The 17165-nt window shown below is 36.7% G+C and overlaps 1 protein-coding gene across 1 annotated transcript in view; it reads left to right on the top strand.

Annotated features, from left to right (window-relative positions):
- HCN1 (hyperpolarization activated cyclic nucleotide gated potassium channel 1) overlaps window positions 1–13107 on the top strand; it is a 425130-nt gene extending 412023 nt beyond the window's left edge. The window contains exons 7-8 of the mRNA XM_054489203.2: window positions 6086–6250; window positions 10501–13107. Of these exons, the coding sequence (XP_054345178.1) occupies window positions 6086–6250; window positions 10501–11390 (1055 nt within the window). The 3' untranslated portion in view covers window positions 11391–13107. The remainder of the gene's footprint in view (window positions 1–6085; window positions 6251–10500) is intronic.
- Window positions 13108–17165: the final 4058 nt, after the last annotated feature.

The following is a 17165-nucleotide window of genomic DNA, read 5'->3' as shown; positions in this document are numbered from 1 at the left end:
TACCAATAGTTTTCATCTTAACTAGGTGAAATAACTACTTAGCCATTCATAAACGCCCTATAAAGAAAACCAGGAAAATTCTACCGAATTAAAATTAATATGCTAAGTCCCCATTACTTTTACAATTTATTATAATATGTAAATGTGCATCCAGATGAAGGGACCTATTACCCAAGTAAATTTGCACTAAGATTCTTAAAACAGTTATTACACCACTGGGAAGTTCTTAATTGAGCTCTCAGAGAGTATACAAACAAGAAAAATGCAGAAAGGCTGGAACAGACAGATTCTAGAAAGTATGCCAAGACAATCTTTAAAAAGCTTGCATCTGTAAACTGCACTGAATCTGTTCTTTGGGAGTCCAATTTTATTTTATTTTGTATTTAACTTTATTTGCTTTATGAAATCAGCATGGGTACCTATAAGCATGTTAATTTTCTTCCTGATGAGTACAGGCATGTCTACATTGCAAAAAAAATGACCAAACCTTCCAGATAATTTTCTTTATTATAAACATTGCACAAAACCTCAGAGATATGTTATGTTCCTCAAAGAAAGTACATAAAACATTTGGCAAGTTCTATGACCAAGGCAAGATGCCTAACAGGTGAACCAATATTATCCAAAACTTAAGAAGATAACTTAGTGTGGGTTTTATGTTTATTCACTGTAATTGATGTATGCATAAGCATTTTTAAATCATTTTGCCTGAGCTGGAAACTCAATGTAGCAGGCACTATGAGGGATTATTATAAGGTAACTGTATGGTTTCTGTCTTTAAAATGTCTTAAACCAGCTAGGGTGATAAAGCCATTATTTAGGAAACAGAAATTCAGTGAAATAAAATAAAATGAAATAGTGATAAACTAATACATACATAATTTCTAAGGTACCTAAAGTATAGTATGAGCTACAGATGACTAATTTTTTTCTATATGTATCCTTTATTTAAACACCCCCCATCCCCCCCAAAGACACATATACACACAGATATGGCAAATACACCAAAACTCTGTAACACCTAACAAAGGGCTGTGTTTGCTCAATAAGTAGATTTTCAAAATAACTTAATACTGTATCAAGAGAAAATTAATTCACAGAGAAGCACCTGCTCTATTCATATTGAATCTGGACATTCAATTCACGAAATCTAAGCCTCTTTGATCAGAAAGTTTACTCTTTTTTCATTGCTAAGGGTGTGCCATTTCTTAATTCTGTTATTCATACTAGAAACAGAGTATGGAGGCTTTAAAACAAGAGATTATTTTAAGTGTTTTTCATACTTCTTAATGACTATTTCTCCTCTCATGAATAACCTTCAGTTGTTCTTTTTCTCACTAAGAAATTATTGAGCACATGCAGCAAGGTAATGGCTGATGAGTTTTGAGTTGGTAATGAACAAAGTCCTTTATATAACTTTTGAAGGGACTTTTTTGTGCAAGTCTATATTTAGCCCTTAGTTTCTCCATAGGTGAATATGTCACATTAAATACAAAGGGAATTTTTATACGTGATTAAATCATTTATTTCATTAAGCATGTTGCTATTTGATTCAATTATTCAAGTCAGCTAACATTAAGCCCCTACTATCTGTCATGTAGGCACTGGAGATATAAAGATTAATAAGACTTTACAGATAAAATGTTGAATGAAGTCTAAGTTATTTACAGAGTTAAGGACAATAAAACTCTAGAGATATAATTGAGTTTTACATTTCACTGATAAATAAAGTCCACAGAATATAAATATGTGTCTAATTCTCACAAAGAAGAGCAAGTTGACTGAGACTAACACAGGACTCTAAATCCTCAGGCCAATACTACACCAAAAAAAGGATCCCTAAAATATCCCAAGCAACTGCGTGTGTGTGTGCGTGTGTGTGTGTGTGTGTGTGTGTGTGTGTGTGTGTGTACCTGAATCAGCAGGAAACCAAACATTACTGCTGTAGACAATGCCCCAAATAGCACTCTACCTCATTAACTGGCAAGAAAGACCTAATTAGAATATCAGTGTTGATCCCACAAACTACAAAAGGTAAAATAAGTACATTATCTTTTTAAACAAAGTGTAATGAAGAGGTAAGATTTGCTGAGCAGTAACATCTAAGTTTTACTGAGATGGCAATATAGAAAACCTTTGGGTTAAGAGCTCATAACACACGTACACATTTCTTCATGTAGGCTTTAAACAGTATTTTAAAAGCATCCTCCTTGAAGAATTTATTTTCTTACCAATGGTAGTATTTAACTGATTCAAGCCATGATTACTTAGTAATGCGTACCTATACTATGTAACATATGCTACATATGTTATATATTCATTATATGAGATCATCAGATGACAGAGGCCAGAAAATCATTTGTAAATAATGGTTTAGAAAAAATATGACTAAACTTATATCTATTCTCCAGTAAATCTGTTTTTAACATATCTCTAAAATGACTGTGCATACTGAGAATAGCTATATTCTTATTTCTAATTTTTAAACTTGTTTTTAAAAATTAAAAGTAATATATAAACACATGCTCTATGTAAAAATAATTCCAAGTAATTTCTAAGCATAAGGCAAATACATTTCTTATTTAAGATGATTCCCAGGACATGCCTTTATCTCATCCCTCTACAGAGACCCAATTAATAATAGTAAAAGAATAAAATATAAACTCAACCACAAAGTAACCTGATGCATGAATTTGTATTTGGGAGCAACCAGGAGATGAGACAGAGGGACATGTTTCTAGAAGACAGGAAATACTTTTGATATGAGTGAAGTGCCAGATAACATTGGTTCCATAGCCAGCAACCATGGCCCTTTCTTGTTAATAAAATCTTGTATGGCTGCCATCATATACTACTTCAGGGATTAAACCAGTATTTACCTAATTCAATCACTAACAGTAGTTACCTTATTCCGATTTACCAAATATTCAGTTTTAAATCCTTTCTTGCAGCTAAGGCTGGCCACATGATGCAGTTCTGATAATAAAATGCTAGAGAAAGTAAGTTAGGGACCTGTAGTACAACTTTTGCCTTCACAATAAAAAGAAAGAAATACAGGAAGAAAGTCTTTTGCTGTCTCCCCAAACTTTGGATGCTGTTGTGTGAGTATATGAATGTGTGTAGTTGTTGCCATCAACTTGTGATCATGAGAAGAAGGCCAAGGAAAACAAAGTATTGTGGGCACAGTGCCTTGGCATCATTGAAGTGCTGAACAAATGCTGGCCTTGCCTGCTCCCAAATTTTGTTTTGTAATATAATGACATTAATGTATTGGATAAACCAGTGCTATTCAGGTATTCTGTAGCCTGCAGTTAAATGTATGCTGGTGGTTACTGATGAACCTTGAAGGGAAAGTAGAGGGAACATGGAATATATGTACAAAGAACGGGAGCCAAGGAGACAGCAGGTATCCTGGAAGAATACTAAACAGGCTCTTAGTTAAGAGACAACAGTACCACAGAAGACAGAACAGAAAGCGGGTGACTTATGCTGACGGTAGGTATGAGACATCCCTCCCTCCATGTTGCAGAATAGTCTGTAGCCAACCATGTATCTGAGAATAGTGAGGGGAAATGTCAGTGGTTCTTTCATAAAGCAATTGAATGAGAGGGAGAACTAGGACAGTTAAGAAAGATGTCAGTGGCCTAGAGTAAAGCCCTCCTCATTCTGGTATTTAGAGAAATATGAGGACAAGCTCCCCGCCTATTTACCCTAATGAAAAACTTTAACAAATTCTGCAACACTACCAGAGTTTTTTATCTTCAAATGTGATTGGACATCAGTAGATTACCGAAAGAAAACATTCAACATGCAAGAGAAAGACCTAGAAAAAGAGACAAAACAATGATTCCAGAGTAAAGAGAAAGAGTTCAGAAAAAAATAAATTCAAATAAAAATATAATAAGTATAAAGATAAAAAATAAAAACAAAACTAATTTTCTTTTCACTTTGTATAGCTTTAATGCAACATATTTTACACATATAATTCATTAAAGTGTAGAATTCAAATATCTTTAAGTAAATTTACCAAGTGATGAAGCCATCACCACAAATCAGGTTTTAGAATATTTTCATCACCCAAATAAGATTCCTGTGCCCACTTACTGTTAATTCCCTTTTCCATCTTTTGCCTCAGGCAACCACTAATCTGTTATCTGTCTCTGTAGATTTGTATTTTCTGGATATTTTACATAAATGGAATCACACAGTATGTGGCTTCTCATGTCTGTCTTCTTTCATTTAACATTCCACACAAGATTTGAAACCGACACTTAGCTTTGTTTGCCATAATATGGCAATCATAAATTATAATTATATGGCATTAGTACTTTAGTGACACAGGAATTTAATTTTGGAATAGTATTCAAAATGCTTCTTTTAATTACCTTGTTTATATTATAGTAGCAGGTAAATTCCGTGGTATGGTAATTTGCTTTAAAATTGACCAAAATAGATTTATTTTCCTACACAGACACACACACATATTCAGGCACAAAAACATTCAGACAAACACACAGACTCCACAATATTATTTAGCAGGTTTACAACATTACTCTTCAATCTCGACATGAACAACAGCATAATTGATGGTTTAGGTGACATTTCCTAAAATCCTCTCTATCTTCCCAGACTGGTTCACGTGTCCTGCTCTAGTATTCTCAGAGTTTGCATATATGTGACATTGTTCTTACCAGATTGTATTCAAATGAACTCTGTATTAAGATAATGCTTCTATTTACTATCAGAATGTCATATAAAAGTAGATATGTTTGATTCATATTTTCAACTCTAACATCAATCAAGTACATGTGTCTATAGCATGATTTATTCAGTGTTTGTCAACATAAATAGAACTTCTTTAAATTAGCTAGAGTGTGAATTTAGACATTTAATATTATATTTACTTTATTTCCTTTTGTTAGGTGACTGTAAATTTTAGAAATACTTCTATCATTTCTCTTTTCAAATTTGTTATTTTGAAGCTAAATGTTTAAATTATTTCCAAATTAAAAATAATCAAAGCATACAGTAGTTCAAATCATAATTTTTGGAAAACAAAATGGAAAATTATCTTTTAATAGCTGGCCAATAATGAAATCCAAATTTGCAAATGTTTGTTTACCATATTTTGGAAATCTAAATTTCAGTAAGGAATTACCCTTAAAAGTCATTTAACTAGAGAGTCCCTCTGTACATGTGGAATATCATTTTCTTCATACTGATCTCATTGGGAATATACAAACTACATTAGACATGCCTATATCTAAATCTCTGGTCTAGCTTTGTTTGATCATAGGACTTTCTAAGCCAATGTTTGGACTCATTTTGGCTTCTGTCTATATTATACCATCTGCTTTCTGCCTTCCAGAATTCATAAAATCGTCTTTCTAATCATCAACCCTTTCTTTTTTCAACTCCTTTGTGGACATTTTATTCCATTTTCTGCATCTCTTTTGTTTTTGTTTTTGTTTTTTTCTTTATTTCTTATTTCAGAGGATTGGAGTGGGAAGGGTAAGGTATACTGTGTTTCAGCCTTCCATTTAAACCAAAAGTCTCAACCGTGTTTTTTTGTTGTTGTTGTCTTTCTTGAGACGGAGTCTCACTCTGTCGCCAGGCTGGAGTGCAGTGGCACAATCTCGGCTCACTGCAACCTCTGCTTCCCAGGTTCAACTGATTCTCCTGCCTCAGCCTCCCGAGTAGCTGGGACTACAGGCGCCCGCCACCAAGCCCAGCTAATTTTTATATTTTTAGGAGAGACGGGGTTTCACCATGTTAGCCAGGATGGTCTCGATCTCTTGACCTCGTGATTCACCCACCTCGGCCTCCCAAAGTTCTGGGATTACAGGCATGAGCCACTGCTCCCGGCCTTCTCAACTGATTAAAAAAAAAAAAAACAAAAAACATTATTTTAAGATTGAGTATTGGCAGTTGGATACTTTTGTCAGGAGGAATTTGCTGATATAATAGAAAATGCTGCTAATAATTGTTTTTTCACACCATGAGACTTGTTTTAAGTTGTGGGAAGCCTTAATGGCTTTTAAAAGAAAATGATCAAACAAGTCATTCTTCTTTGTTGTTTTTATAGAGATTTGCCTGCTGACCAAAGGACGTCGTACTGCCAGTGTTCGAGCTGATACATATTGTCGTCTTTACTCACTTTCCGTGGACAATTTCAACGAGGTCCTGGAGGAATATCCAATGATGAGGAGAGCCTTTGAGACAGTTGCCATTGACCGACTAGATCGAATAGGTACTCTAGTTTTCTACCTTCTTTATATAAAATTTAATCTCGTGGCATAATATAGGTTTGCAATTATAAGTCCCAAATGCAGTGGGGTGTGGTGACTCATGCCTGTCACCACATGACAAAGTGTGGTGACTCCATCACTTTGGGAGGCCGAGGCAGGTGGACCATTTGAGGTCAGGAGTTCGAGACCAGCCTGGCCAACATGGTGAAACCCTGTCTCTACTAAAAATACAAAAATTAGCCGGCTGTGGTGGCGTGCACCTGTAATCCCAGCCACTCAGGAGGCTGAGGCAGGAGAATCGCTTGAGCCTGGGAGGTGGAGGTTGCCATGAACCAAGATGATACCACTGCACTCCCGTCTGGGAGAGAGAGTGAAACCTTGTCTCAGAAAAAAAAAAAAAAAGTCCCACATGCCAGTTTATAGCTTGCTTGTTAATTTGTGTAGAAATAGCAATTAGCTGTATCCATATTTCTTGAGAGATCTGGGTCCCTATCTATCTCTTCTAAATATTCTGGGTTTATTTATTAATGTCTATTTTTGCTAGCTAAACAAACTGATTTCCCGACTGATGCCAAAACAATTTGAATCCTCAGGTAAAAGGCAATGATAAAAATTCTAGATAGCATTGAAATAGAACTAAAAATATGATACATTAGTCTATATTACAAACTAAGTTTTATCACTTTTTTTGTATTTTTGGATCAACTTTACATTTTATCTTTATATTAGGAATTGAAAATTTGCACATTTAAATTAATCTCAGCAGAGACATAGTAAAATGTTTGTAATATAGACTCAAGCAGAAAAAAAAGCCTTGATAGTAATGCCCTACATAGATGCTTTACCTCGCGAACATCAACATATTTTAAAGTCTTTTCTGCTACCAAATAAAAATATATATATACAACAATTAGGCCTTATTAGTTATGCTAGTTTGAAGATTTGCATAATTGCCATAGTAAAGTTAGCTTGGATTGACTTGCTGTTAACATTCCTAGATATCCTGGAACATTATGTTATAAGGTAGTATGCATTCATTTTCCACACCTAAACCCTCTTTGCCACCCTCCCCTTCTCTGCTTTTTTTGGTCAGCTCGACTCTGCTCAACCTTCCTCTCTCTGTTGAGATATCACCTCCCTCTAGAAACCTTCTCTGACCTCCCACTCCCTACTAAGCCCAGTTCCTTGGATGTGTTCTCCTATAGCCTCTGAAGCTCCCCCATCACAGCACTGCTTTTATTACTGGCTCTAGAGATGCTAAGTTTGTCAATGTAGAGCTCATGTTTAATTCACCATTACATTCACAGTACCTAGTATACAATGAATATTTGTTGAAGAGAGGTAGGAAGGGAGGAAGGAATAAATGAACTCAAAAAAGATGGGGCTGGGATCACTTGTGATAAACAAGGAGGTACCTCAACTGCTTCATTCTTTTAAAGGTAAGGACTTCAGATTGATAAATTGTTATGTTGGCTTTTTTTCTGCACTTCACATTCACATCTTCCTTTCTCTCTATATTCGTAGGACAGCAGACTGCATAAAGATCTGAAAATAGATTAGAAGAAGTAAAGGCAGTATTTGGACATCATCATTAGATATAACAAACATATTAGAAATTCATATTGAAATCTTAGAGATTTAACAAGACCTACTCATTCAGGGAGACAATACCCACAAAAGAAGCAGACACTCCTGAAAGCATACTTACTTAATTGGAAAATAACTTCCCTCTTTGTAGTGTGTGAGTGTTTATGTTAGAGACAGAGACTAATTTCTAAGCAATGCGTTTCTTCCTAAACCAGCTAGACATCCTTAGAGAAAACATTAAAATCAGGATATTTCACTAGATAATTTCTGTTAATCTGATACAGCTTCACTTTCATCTTACTTATTGCAGTTAATTTTTTTTTTTTTGAGACAGAATCTTGCTCTGTTGCCCAGGCTGGAGTGCAGTGGTGTGATCTCAGCTCACTGCAGCCTCCACCTCCCAGGTTCAAGCAATTCTCCTGCCTCAGCCTCCCGAGTAGCTGGGACTACAGGTGTGCGCCACCACTCCCTGCTAATATTTTGTATTTTTAGTAGAGATGGAGTTTCATCATGTTGGCCAGGATGGTCTTGACCTCCTAAACTCATGATCCACCCATCTCAGCCTCCCAAAGTGCTGGGGTTACAGGCATGAGCCACCGCGCCCAGCCTGCAGTTAATTTTTGTAACAATATTTACATGAAATGGTTCGTAATCAATACAGGCAATGCAATTTCTAATAAGCACTAAGCAATTGAATTTTTGATCTTTATAAAATAGTAAGAGTGTATTAAAAGTTACATTATTTTTCCCAAGGTTAAAGATACTTAGATTAAGATATTTTGACTGTTCACATAATCAGAAAGAAACATTATGCTTCTCGGTTTTGTGGCCATTGCATATAGATGTATGCTGCAGTTAGTTAAGCAAATATGCTAAATAAGCATTTATATTTATTACTAATGTAGGAGGTTTTGTTCTTTGGGAAATTAGGACAGTCTGTAAGTAGGGAGAGGTAACTATTTTGGCAGTCATTTAAGATGATTGCATTCCCAGCAGTCAATGAAATTACAACATATATTTATTTTCAAAAATATATTTTGTTACTTTTAATGTGTTACTTTATTTAGCAATATCGCAAATTGATTCACTTTTCAGTTACCATATTCACTTGGCTATTAGTGTATCAATGATGCCATAGAAAAGTCACTACTTTCCCCTTCTTTCACCAATCGACTATTCATTCTAACCATTATTATGCCAGAGACTGTCTAATATTGCAAACCACTCAGAAGATGATGCCAGGAAAAGCTAAAATTTATTGAGGTCTTAGAGGGAGCTGAGAGCTTGCAATGCACTATGCCCTTGGTCCTCACAACAACCATTCAGAAGAGGAAAGATCATAAAGTCGATCTCAATCTTGGCTGCATTTAAGAATTCCCTGGGGAGGCCAGGCGTGGTGGCTCACGCCTGTAATCCCAGCACTTTGGGAGGCCGAGGCGGGTGGATCACAAGGTCATGAGATCGAGACCATCCTGGCTAACACGGTGAAACCCCGTCTCTACTAAAAATACAAAAAATTAACCGGGCATGGTGGCGGGCACCTGTAGTCCCAGCTACTCAGGAGGCTGAGGCAGGAGAATGGCATGAACCCGGGAGGCAGAGCTTGCAGTGAGCTGGGATGGTGCCACTGCAACTCCAGCCTGGGCATCAGAGTGAGACTCCGTCTCAAAAAAATAAATAAATAAAATAAAATAAATAAATAATAAATTTAAAAAAAAGAATTTCCTGGGGAAATTTGCTTTTAAACTACTGAAATCCAGAACCCATGTATGATTATTTAGATTTAATTCGTAGGGAACAAGTGGATGTTAGTATTTTTTAAAGCTCCAGAGATAAGAAAAGTATCCAACTAGGACTGAGAATGACTGGTGTAGGACACTGGGTCAAAAGCAAACCTTGATACAGTCCTCCTCAGATTTGCATTTGGGAATCACCTGGGGATCTTAGTAAAATGCAACATCTGATTCAGTAAGTGGGGTCAGGCCCAGGAGGCTGAGTTTCTAGCAAGCACACAGATGAGACAGAGGTAGTTGGTTCATTTTCCATAGCAGGGATGTGCAATCACTTTTTTGTGTGTATGGTCTTTCTCAGCCCTGTTACCTGCCAACCATGTTTTCTTTGTTTTCTTGGGCACTGTTCTTACTCTTCTCAGGTCCTGATCTCCTTTCAGGTAAAATGAGATTATGAACACACCTATCTGACAGGGTTGCGGGTTACATAAAATCATCTACCTAAGGTCTTTTGTAGAGTGCTTATCACATAGTACGTGTTCAAATGTTCTCGCTTATATCTCCATGGTCCTTTCTTGAAAAAGTAACTTTAAAATCAAATGTTGATTCCAAGCCCATCCTATTCCAAAAGCCCTTTCTTCCCCCATTCTTCAAGGTGGCCCTCATGTTAAATATCTCCATTTCTTCTGTAAAGTGGCTCTTTGCCATATTACAGGCCGTTCAACTTGAGTAGAAGGTAAGAGTTCCCAGAGAAATACAGGAAGTGTGAAAGGTAGGAGCCACATTCGTATTTGGTGTGTAAAGGTGAGTGACTGGCTTTTTAAGCCTCTCCTGTGAAGCGCAGCTATACTTCTGTTTGCAGGAGCCACTCTCACTTGGCGTTGTCATCAGTCATTGGTAGGCTTTCTAAGTGCCTATCTTTCTTTTGCTGACAGGAAAGAAAAATTCAATTCTTCTGCAAAAGTTCCAGAAAGATCTGAACACTGGTGTTTTCAACAATCAGGAGAACGAAATCCTCAAGCAGATTGTGAAACATGACAGGGAGATGGTGCAGGCAATCGCTCCCATCAATTATCCTCAAATGACAACCCTGAATTCCACATCGTCTACTACGACCCCGACCTCCCGCATGAGGACACAATCTCCACCGGTGTACACAGCGACCAGCCTGTCTCACAGCAACCTGCACTCCCCCAGTCCCAGCACACAGACCCCCCAGCCATCAGCCATCCTGTCGCCTTGCTCCTACACCACCGCGGTCTGCAGCCCTCCTGTACAGAGCCCTCTGGCCGCTCGAACTTTCCACTATGCCTCCCCCACCGCCTCCCAGCTGTCACTCATGCAACAGCAGCCGCAGCAGCAGGTACAGCAGTCCCAGCCGCCGCAGACTCAGCCACAGCAGCCGTCCCCGCAGCCACAGACACCTGGCAGCTCCACGCCGAAAAATGAAGTGCACAAGAGCACGCAGGCGCTTCACAACACCAACCTGACCCGGGAAGTCAGGCCCCTCTCCGCCTCGCAGCCCTCGCTGCCCCATGAGGTGTCCACTCTGATTTCCAGACCTCATCCCACTGTGGGCGAGTCCCTGGCCTCCATCCCTCAACCCGTGACGGCGGTCCCCGGAACGGGCCTTCAGGCAGGGGGCAGGAGCACTGTCCCGCAGCGCGTCACCCTCTTCCGACAGATGTCGTCGGGAGCCATCCCCCCCAACCGAGGAGTCCCTCCAGCACCCCCTCCACCAGCAGCTGCTCTTCCGAGAGAATCTTCCTCAGTCTTAAACACAGACCCAGACGCAGAAAAGCCACGATTTGCTTCAAATTTATGATCCCTGCTGATTGTCAAAGCAGAAAGAAATACTCTCATAAACTGAGACTATACTCAGATCTTATTTTATTCTATCTCCTGATAGATCCCTCTAGCCTACTATGAAGAGATATTTTAGACAGCTCTGGTCTACACGTGAAATGTAAAAATATATATACATATACTATAAAATATATATCTAAATTCCCAAGAGAGGGTCAAAAGACCTGTTTAGCATTCAGTGTTATATGTCTTCCTTTCTTTAAATCATTAAAGGATTTAAAATGTCGTTGTAAGATTATTTATTTCTAACCTACTTTTACTTAAGTCCTTTGATATGTATATTTCTCTATTTTATGAAGAGTTCTTGGATTCAATGGAAACAAAACTGATTTTAAAAAGGCAACTCAAATGAACTAGCAAATAGCACCAATCAACACTTTCTTTCATTAGCTGTGTCTCTGAATCTAAATTGTTAATCATTAATGATGGAGAATTAAATAACAAATCCCATTTTATAGATCTAAATTGTATTTCGGTGCTTTCAATTTCAAATTAGGTTAAGGAATGCACTACTTGCTTGGCCACCGTAGGAGACTAGCATTGCCACTGTTAAAAATATCACTAACCTCAAACATGTTCATTGATCTTTCAGAAAGCTGAGGGAAAATTAATATTTGTCTTCATGTGTTATCGGACTTTTACCAAGACTCGATCAATGTTAGTTGTAAATAACTTTTTCAACCCAAATAAAAATAGCTATTCTGTGTTGTATGAAGGTAAAAGTCATTGTTTAAGAATTTAGTTTTATTGCTTCACTTCAAAACTTAGAGTTTTAAATTTTACAAAACTTGATTGTGAGAATTATTCAATTGTAATGCAATGGCTTGAAACCTACAATATTATTTTAACCTGCAATGTTTTATGCAAAATTGTATGCTCGAATCTACAAATTGCTTGTATTACACCAAAAATCATTACTTTTCTTTCTTCTTGCCATAATCAAGCATCTGAAAATAGTCCCTGCATGCTTCTGGGGAAAAAAAAATAGGTTCAAATCAGTCATTGTAGAGAAAGGGTTACAGTATTTCTCATTTCTAGAAAAGCATAACAATTCATTAATTGCCTATCTTATAATTCCTATAAGGCTGACTTGGATCTCTGACTTAAGTCTAGAAGTGAGGTTTTCACTTTTATTTAATATTATTGCTATTATTATTTAAATAATTATTTGTAAACCACAGCTTGATTTGGAGTTAAGTGTTGTCTGTGTCTTCACTGTAGCTGATAATTTACTATGGTGTTAATTTAAAGAAATAAATTCAATACAGCATCACGTCTGTTTGGGAACACACATTTTGCTCTATGTATATTGTAACTAAATGGTTAGTAAACTTTAAGGCATGCGGTGACTAACGTAGCCCTTAGATAGGAGGTTTGTCATTTTTAATGTGTTGAAAATAGTACAGACATGGTGACAGAAAGCAGGGGTAAAGCTGAATGTCTATGAGCGTTGTTTGTCTGTTTTCTTAACTCTTTACATGATCTGTGAGCACCTGCTTCTCCTCAAAGAACTCCCTTAGTAATCATTTGTGCCTAATGCATCCCACACATGTGGAGTATGACTGGAACACAATTGAAAGATTCCTAATAACCGGCTTCGGTAAATAACCGAAGTTAAGAGCATGACCTAAAGTGGAGGTCTTCAGTATCTCTGGCACTGGCAATACATTTAAGAACATACAGAGATCACACATTATGTGGGACAGGGCCTGCAGATAGACTTGAGGACAGAAAACAAAAACAAAAGCAAAAACTCTAAAGTGGATCCTTGCTGCCTGTTATGCCTTTTGTGGATATAATACCTATAATACCAAAATGAGTTGTTATGTTTAATTTCAAACAAATCCCAACTGGTGTGGAAGTAATTAACTGCTAGTTGATGTAATGTAATCATCAATATGCTGGTGACATATGATGGCATGTCAGGAATACTGTTGTAAGAAAGGGATTGTTCAGTCTACCTAGAACCTATGGGAAAGCTGCAAGACCATTTACATATCAGTACAAAACTCCTTTATTTTATTAAAATATGAGAATTAACTTCAATTTATTAAGATTATGTATTGGTCCTTTAAATTATTAAAGGTTTACATTTGATAGGATTAATGGATTTGGTAGTGAAATATTTTTATATATATAAATTTTTGGTTTTTTATTTTGAGCACTATTGGGAAACATAAGCAAAATTGAAATGCATGGTCTTTCAGTGCAACCATACAATTTTTATTCACTTTGTAATAGAATGGACAAAAAAACTAAGGTTTATATGTTAAACTAATAAAATGGTACAGGGTTAAATTATATACATATATGTATGAATGTATATATACTTAGATTAAGAAAAAAATGACTCACATTCCTGTAATATAAAGGTCCATTGCTAATTGAAAAGTGACCTCTTTTCTCTGTACATAGTGAAGCCCGTATGTATGGAGTTTTAATCTGTACAGAAAGAAATGTATTATTCATTGGTCTTTCTGCTGCTGGAAAGATAATAGAATAGCTGATTCTTACAACAACTGTATGATCAGGGATGAGTTAGAGTATTTCTTTTGTCTTTGCTCAAAGCCATACATATATAAATATATATAAAGATTATTAATAAATTCAACAAAAAATAAACTACAATCACGAATATTTTATTTTATCAATATATGCTAATCAAGTTTTATTTTATTAATGAGTACAGCTTTGCCTCTATTTTTACATCATAAAATTTCCAAGAGCTTATACTTGATAATCACATAAAATCAATTATATTCTATAATTCTGGAATGAGAGGACTTTAAATAGAACATGGATTTTTCAACCACTTCTTTGTTTTACCTTTTCCGTATAGTAAAATATGAGCTTATTTTCTTTTTTGCTCTGTGCCTTTTTAGAATGTGGTTGTTCTCCAACTTAAAAACACAGCCATTTTATGTAATTATTGGATATACGGATGAGAAATAATTTTCCTGTAATAATGGTAAATGATTGCCCTGTAATATATTTATACAAACCTATTTTGTTATAATAGTTCTATGACATACCTATTTTCTTACAATAGTTTTATAACATACCTATTTTGTTATAATAGGGCCTTGGGCTCTATTATAACAAAACAGGTTTATATAAATACATTCATATTTATAGCCTTAATCAAAATTGGTTTGTATAGTAGGCCCAAGGCCCTATTATAACAAAATAGGTTTGTATAAATATATTCATATTTATAGCCTTGGGCCCTGCAAAGGTATTTGGATAGTGATAGAACCTCCCCACACGTGGGTTTTAAATGATACCTAAAAGCCTGAGATAGAGTTTATCATAATGAGAATAAGTAGTAAAGCATTCCTGAAAACAAGGAGGATAAATAGTAGCAATGGCAATATATTCTATTCACCAAAAAAATAGCTTGTCTCCAGGTCTGGATGACCTCTTCTTAAGTGAACAATTCCCTGATGAATGCTGTTCCACTTTAAAGAGATGGTTATTTTGCAATTTATAAACTTAACTGAGCATACTATTTTCAGGACACTACAAAGTACATAGTCAAGTTATTACCGTCATTCCTATAGGACAGCGAATGATTTAAACAATATGACATGTTTAAAATTTTAGATGATTTATTTCAAATCCTGAATTATGTATACTTCAAATTATGAGCAATCTCTATTATCTTTCAGGACTATTTTAAAAATCTCCATACCTCCTCTTTCAGCTCAGGTTTTTATATTTGTTAATTTTACTATGTCACTTTGCGTCTATGGCCCTCACTTGCACCGTTTATAATGTTAAGCTGTTTGAATGACATCTCTCTCCATTGTATCTTTATCTTTTTAGAACATGTGCCATAAAACCCATGTGGTTATTTTGTTCATATGCACTACAACTAGCAAACTTTTATTATATGTTCACCTACTTTAAAAAGTACTCATACTGTACCATGGGAAAGAAACATGGGCCTTATAGAATTGAACGCTGAGCTATTTTGAGTCCTGAAAAGAATGGCCAAAAATTTAAGGAACTGTGGTTGCTGCATGCACCAAATTGTAGCACATACAAATAAATAAAATACAGTTCTATAACTGTATTCAATGTGGTTATTTTCAAGGAAAAATAGGATAGAAATTTTCTTTGAAAGATTTGCTGTTGTACTTAGGGACGTATACCTGCTATTACCCCTCAAAAACAATGACTTTCTTAAGCAATTTCAATTTTTTTCCTTTTTAACAACCCTGCACTTGCACAACCCTGCCTCTCTTGCCTCACCCTAATGCTGACCCTGCTTCCAATTCAGGCTTTGACAGGGACAAATGGAGATTTTAAGGTTTTTTAATGAGAGAAGCCTTGCTGACATTCCCCACGTCCCACCTTGAAAATTGTTTACAGATGATCTTAAAGGAACCTACAGATAATGCTCTGAATTTGTTTCCAAGGTCCTTGATGTGGAGAGAATGAGTAATACATTAAATGCTGGGGAAATAATTATCATTTAGTGAAAAATTAAGCATGCTTTTCTAAAATGTGGATGTTTAACAGAGCACAGCGATTGGGAACACTGGCAGTTCAATGCAGCTGAAGTGTCTCACAGGGTGAAGAGGAACCCAGATCAAGTGGGAAATAGGGATTTCAAAAACCTTCTGAAAGGCTTTTAACATCAGGGCAAAGGTTTTACAGTGTTGTACTTTATATTCTTAATTTAAGCTTATCAACGGGGAGGATTCACACTGAAATGTCTGTTTTGCTAATGTAACAAGGAATAAAATAATTTATGACAGAGCAAAAACTGGGAGCTACTTACAACCCCACCGTGCCTTGTGAGGATGCTGGGTCCTAAGGAAGGTCCTATGTTTGCTAAATAGAGTAATGGGAATAGGAAACTGAAAGTTTACTTGCTTTGCGTAAGATAAAGAATATATTGTGGCAGGGAAGGGGTACAAGAAGATAAGAGCTAGAACCTGTGAGAAGGGAAAGAAGTGATAAAATAATTTTGGCTAAAATAAAGCAAGTTCTCAGGCCAGGCGTGGTGGCTCATGCCTGTAATCCCAGCACTTTGGGAGGCCAAAGTGGGAGGAATGTTTGAGGCCAGGAATTGGAGACCAACCAGGGCAGCATGTCAAGACCTGGTCTCTACAAGAAAAAAAATTTTTTTTAATTGACCAGTATATACTTATATACCTGCAGTGTTTAGAAAGCCTGACTACAGGTGGTATATTCCTGTAGTCCTAGTTACTCAGAAAGTTAAGGCAGGAGGATCGCTTGAACTCAGGAGGTCAAGGCTGCAGTGAGCCCTGTTCTGCTGCACTCCAGCTTGGGGGACAGAGCAAAACCCTTTCTCAAGAAAAACTCAAACAAACAAAAAAGTGAAGCCAGTTCTTTAATTTCTATTGGAGATATCACACACACTCCAAAGACTGGCAAAGGTCACACACACTCCAAAGACTGGCAAAACATTCTTTGGAGCTATTTTATTTCTAATATAACATCAATTGCCATTTACTCCCAAAAGGAGACATCTTTTTTTTTTTTTTTTTTTTTTTAAGATGGAGTCTGGCTCTGTCACCCAGGTGGGAGTGCAATGGCAGGATCTTGGCCCACTGCAACCTCAGCCTCCCAGGTTTAAGCAATTATCCTGCATCAGCCTCCCGAGTAGCTGGGATTACAGGTGCCCGCCACCACGGCTCGCTAAATTTTTGTAATTTTTAGTAGAGACAGGGTTTTACCATGTTGGCCAGGCCGGTCTCGAACC

The sequence above is a fragment of the Pongo pygmaeus genome, chromosome 4, assembly GCF_028885625.2.
Source record: "Pongo pygmaeus isolate AG05252 chromosome 4, NHGRI_mPonPyg2-v2.0_pri, whole genome shotgun sequence".
NCBI classification, from domain to species: domain Eukaryota; kingdom Metazoa; phylum Chordata; class Mammalia; order Primates; family Hominidae; genus Pongo; species Pongo pygmaeus.
The sequence above is the reverse complement of the archived record's forward strand: the minus strand, read 5'-3'. Positions and strand labels throughout refer to the sequence as shown.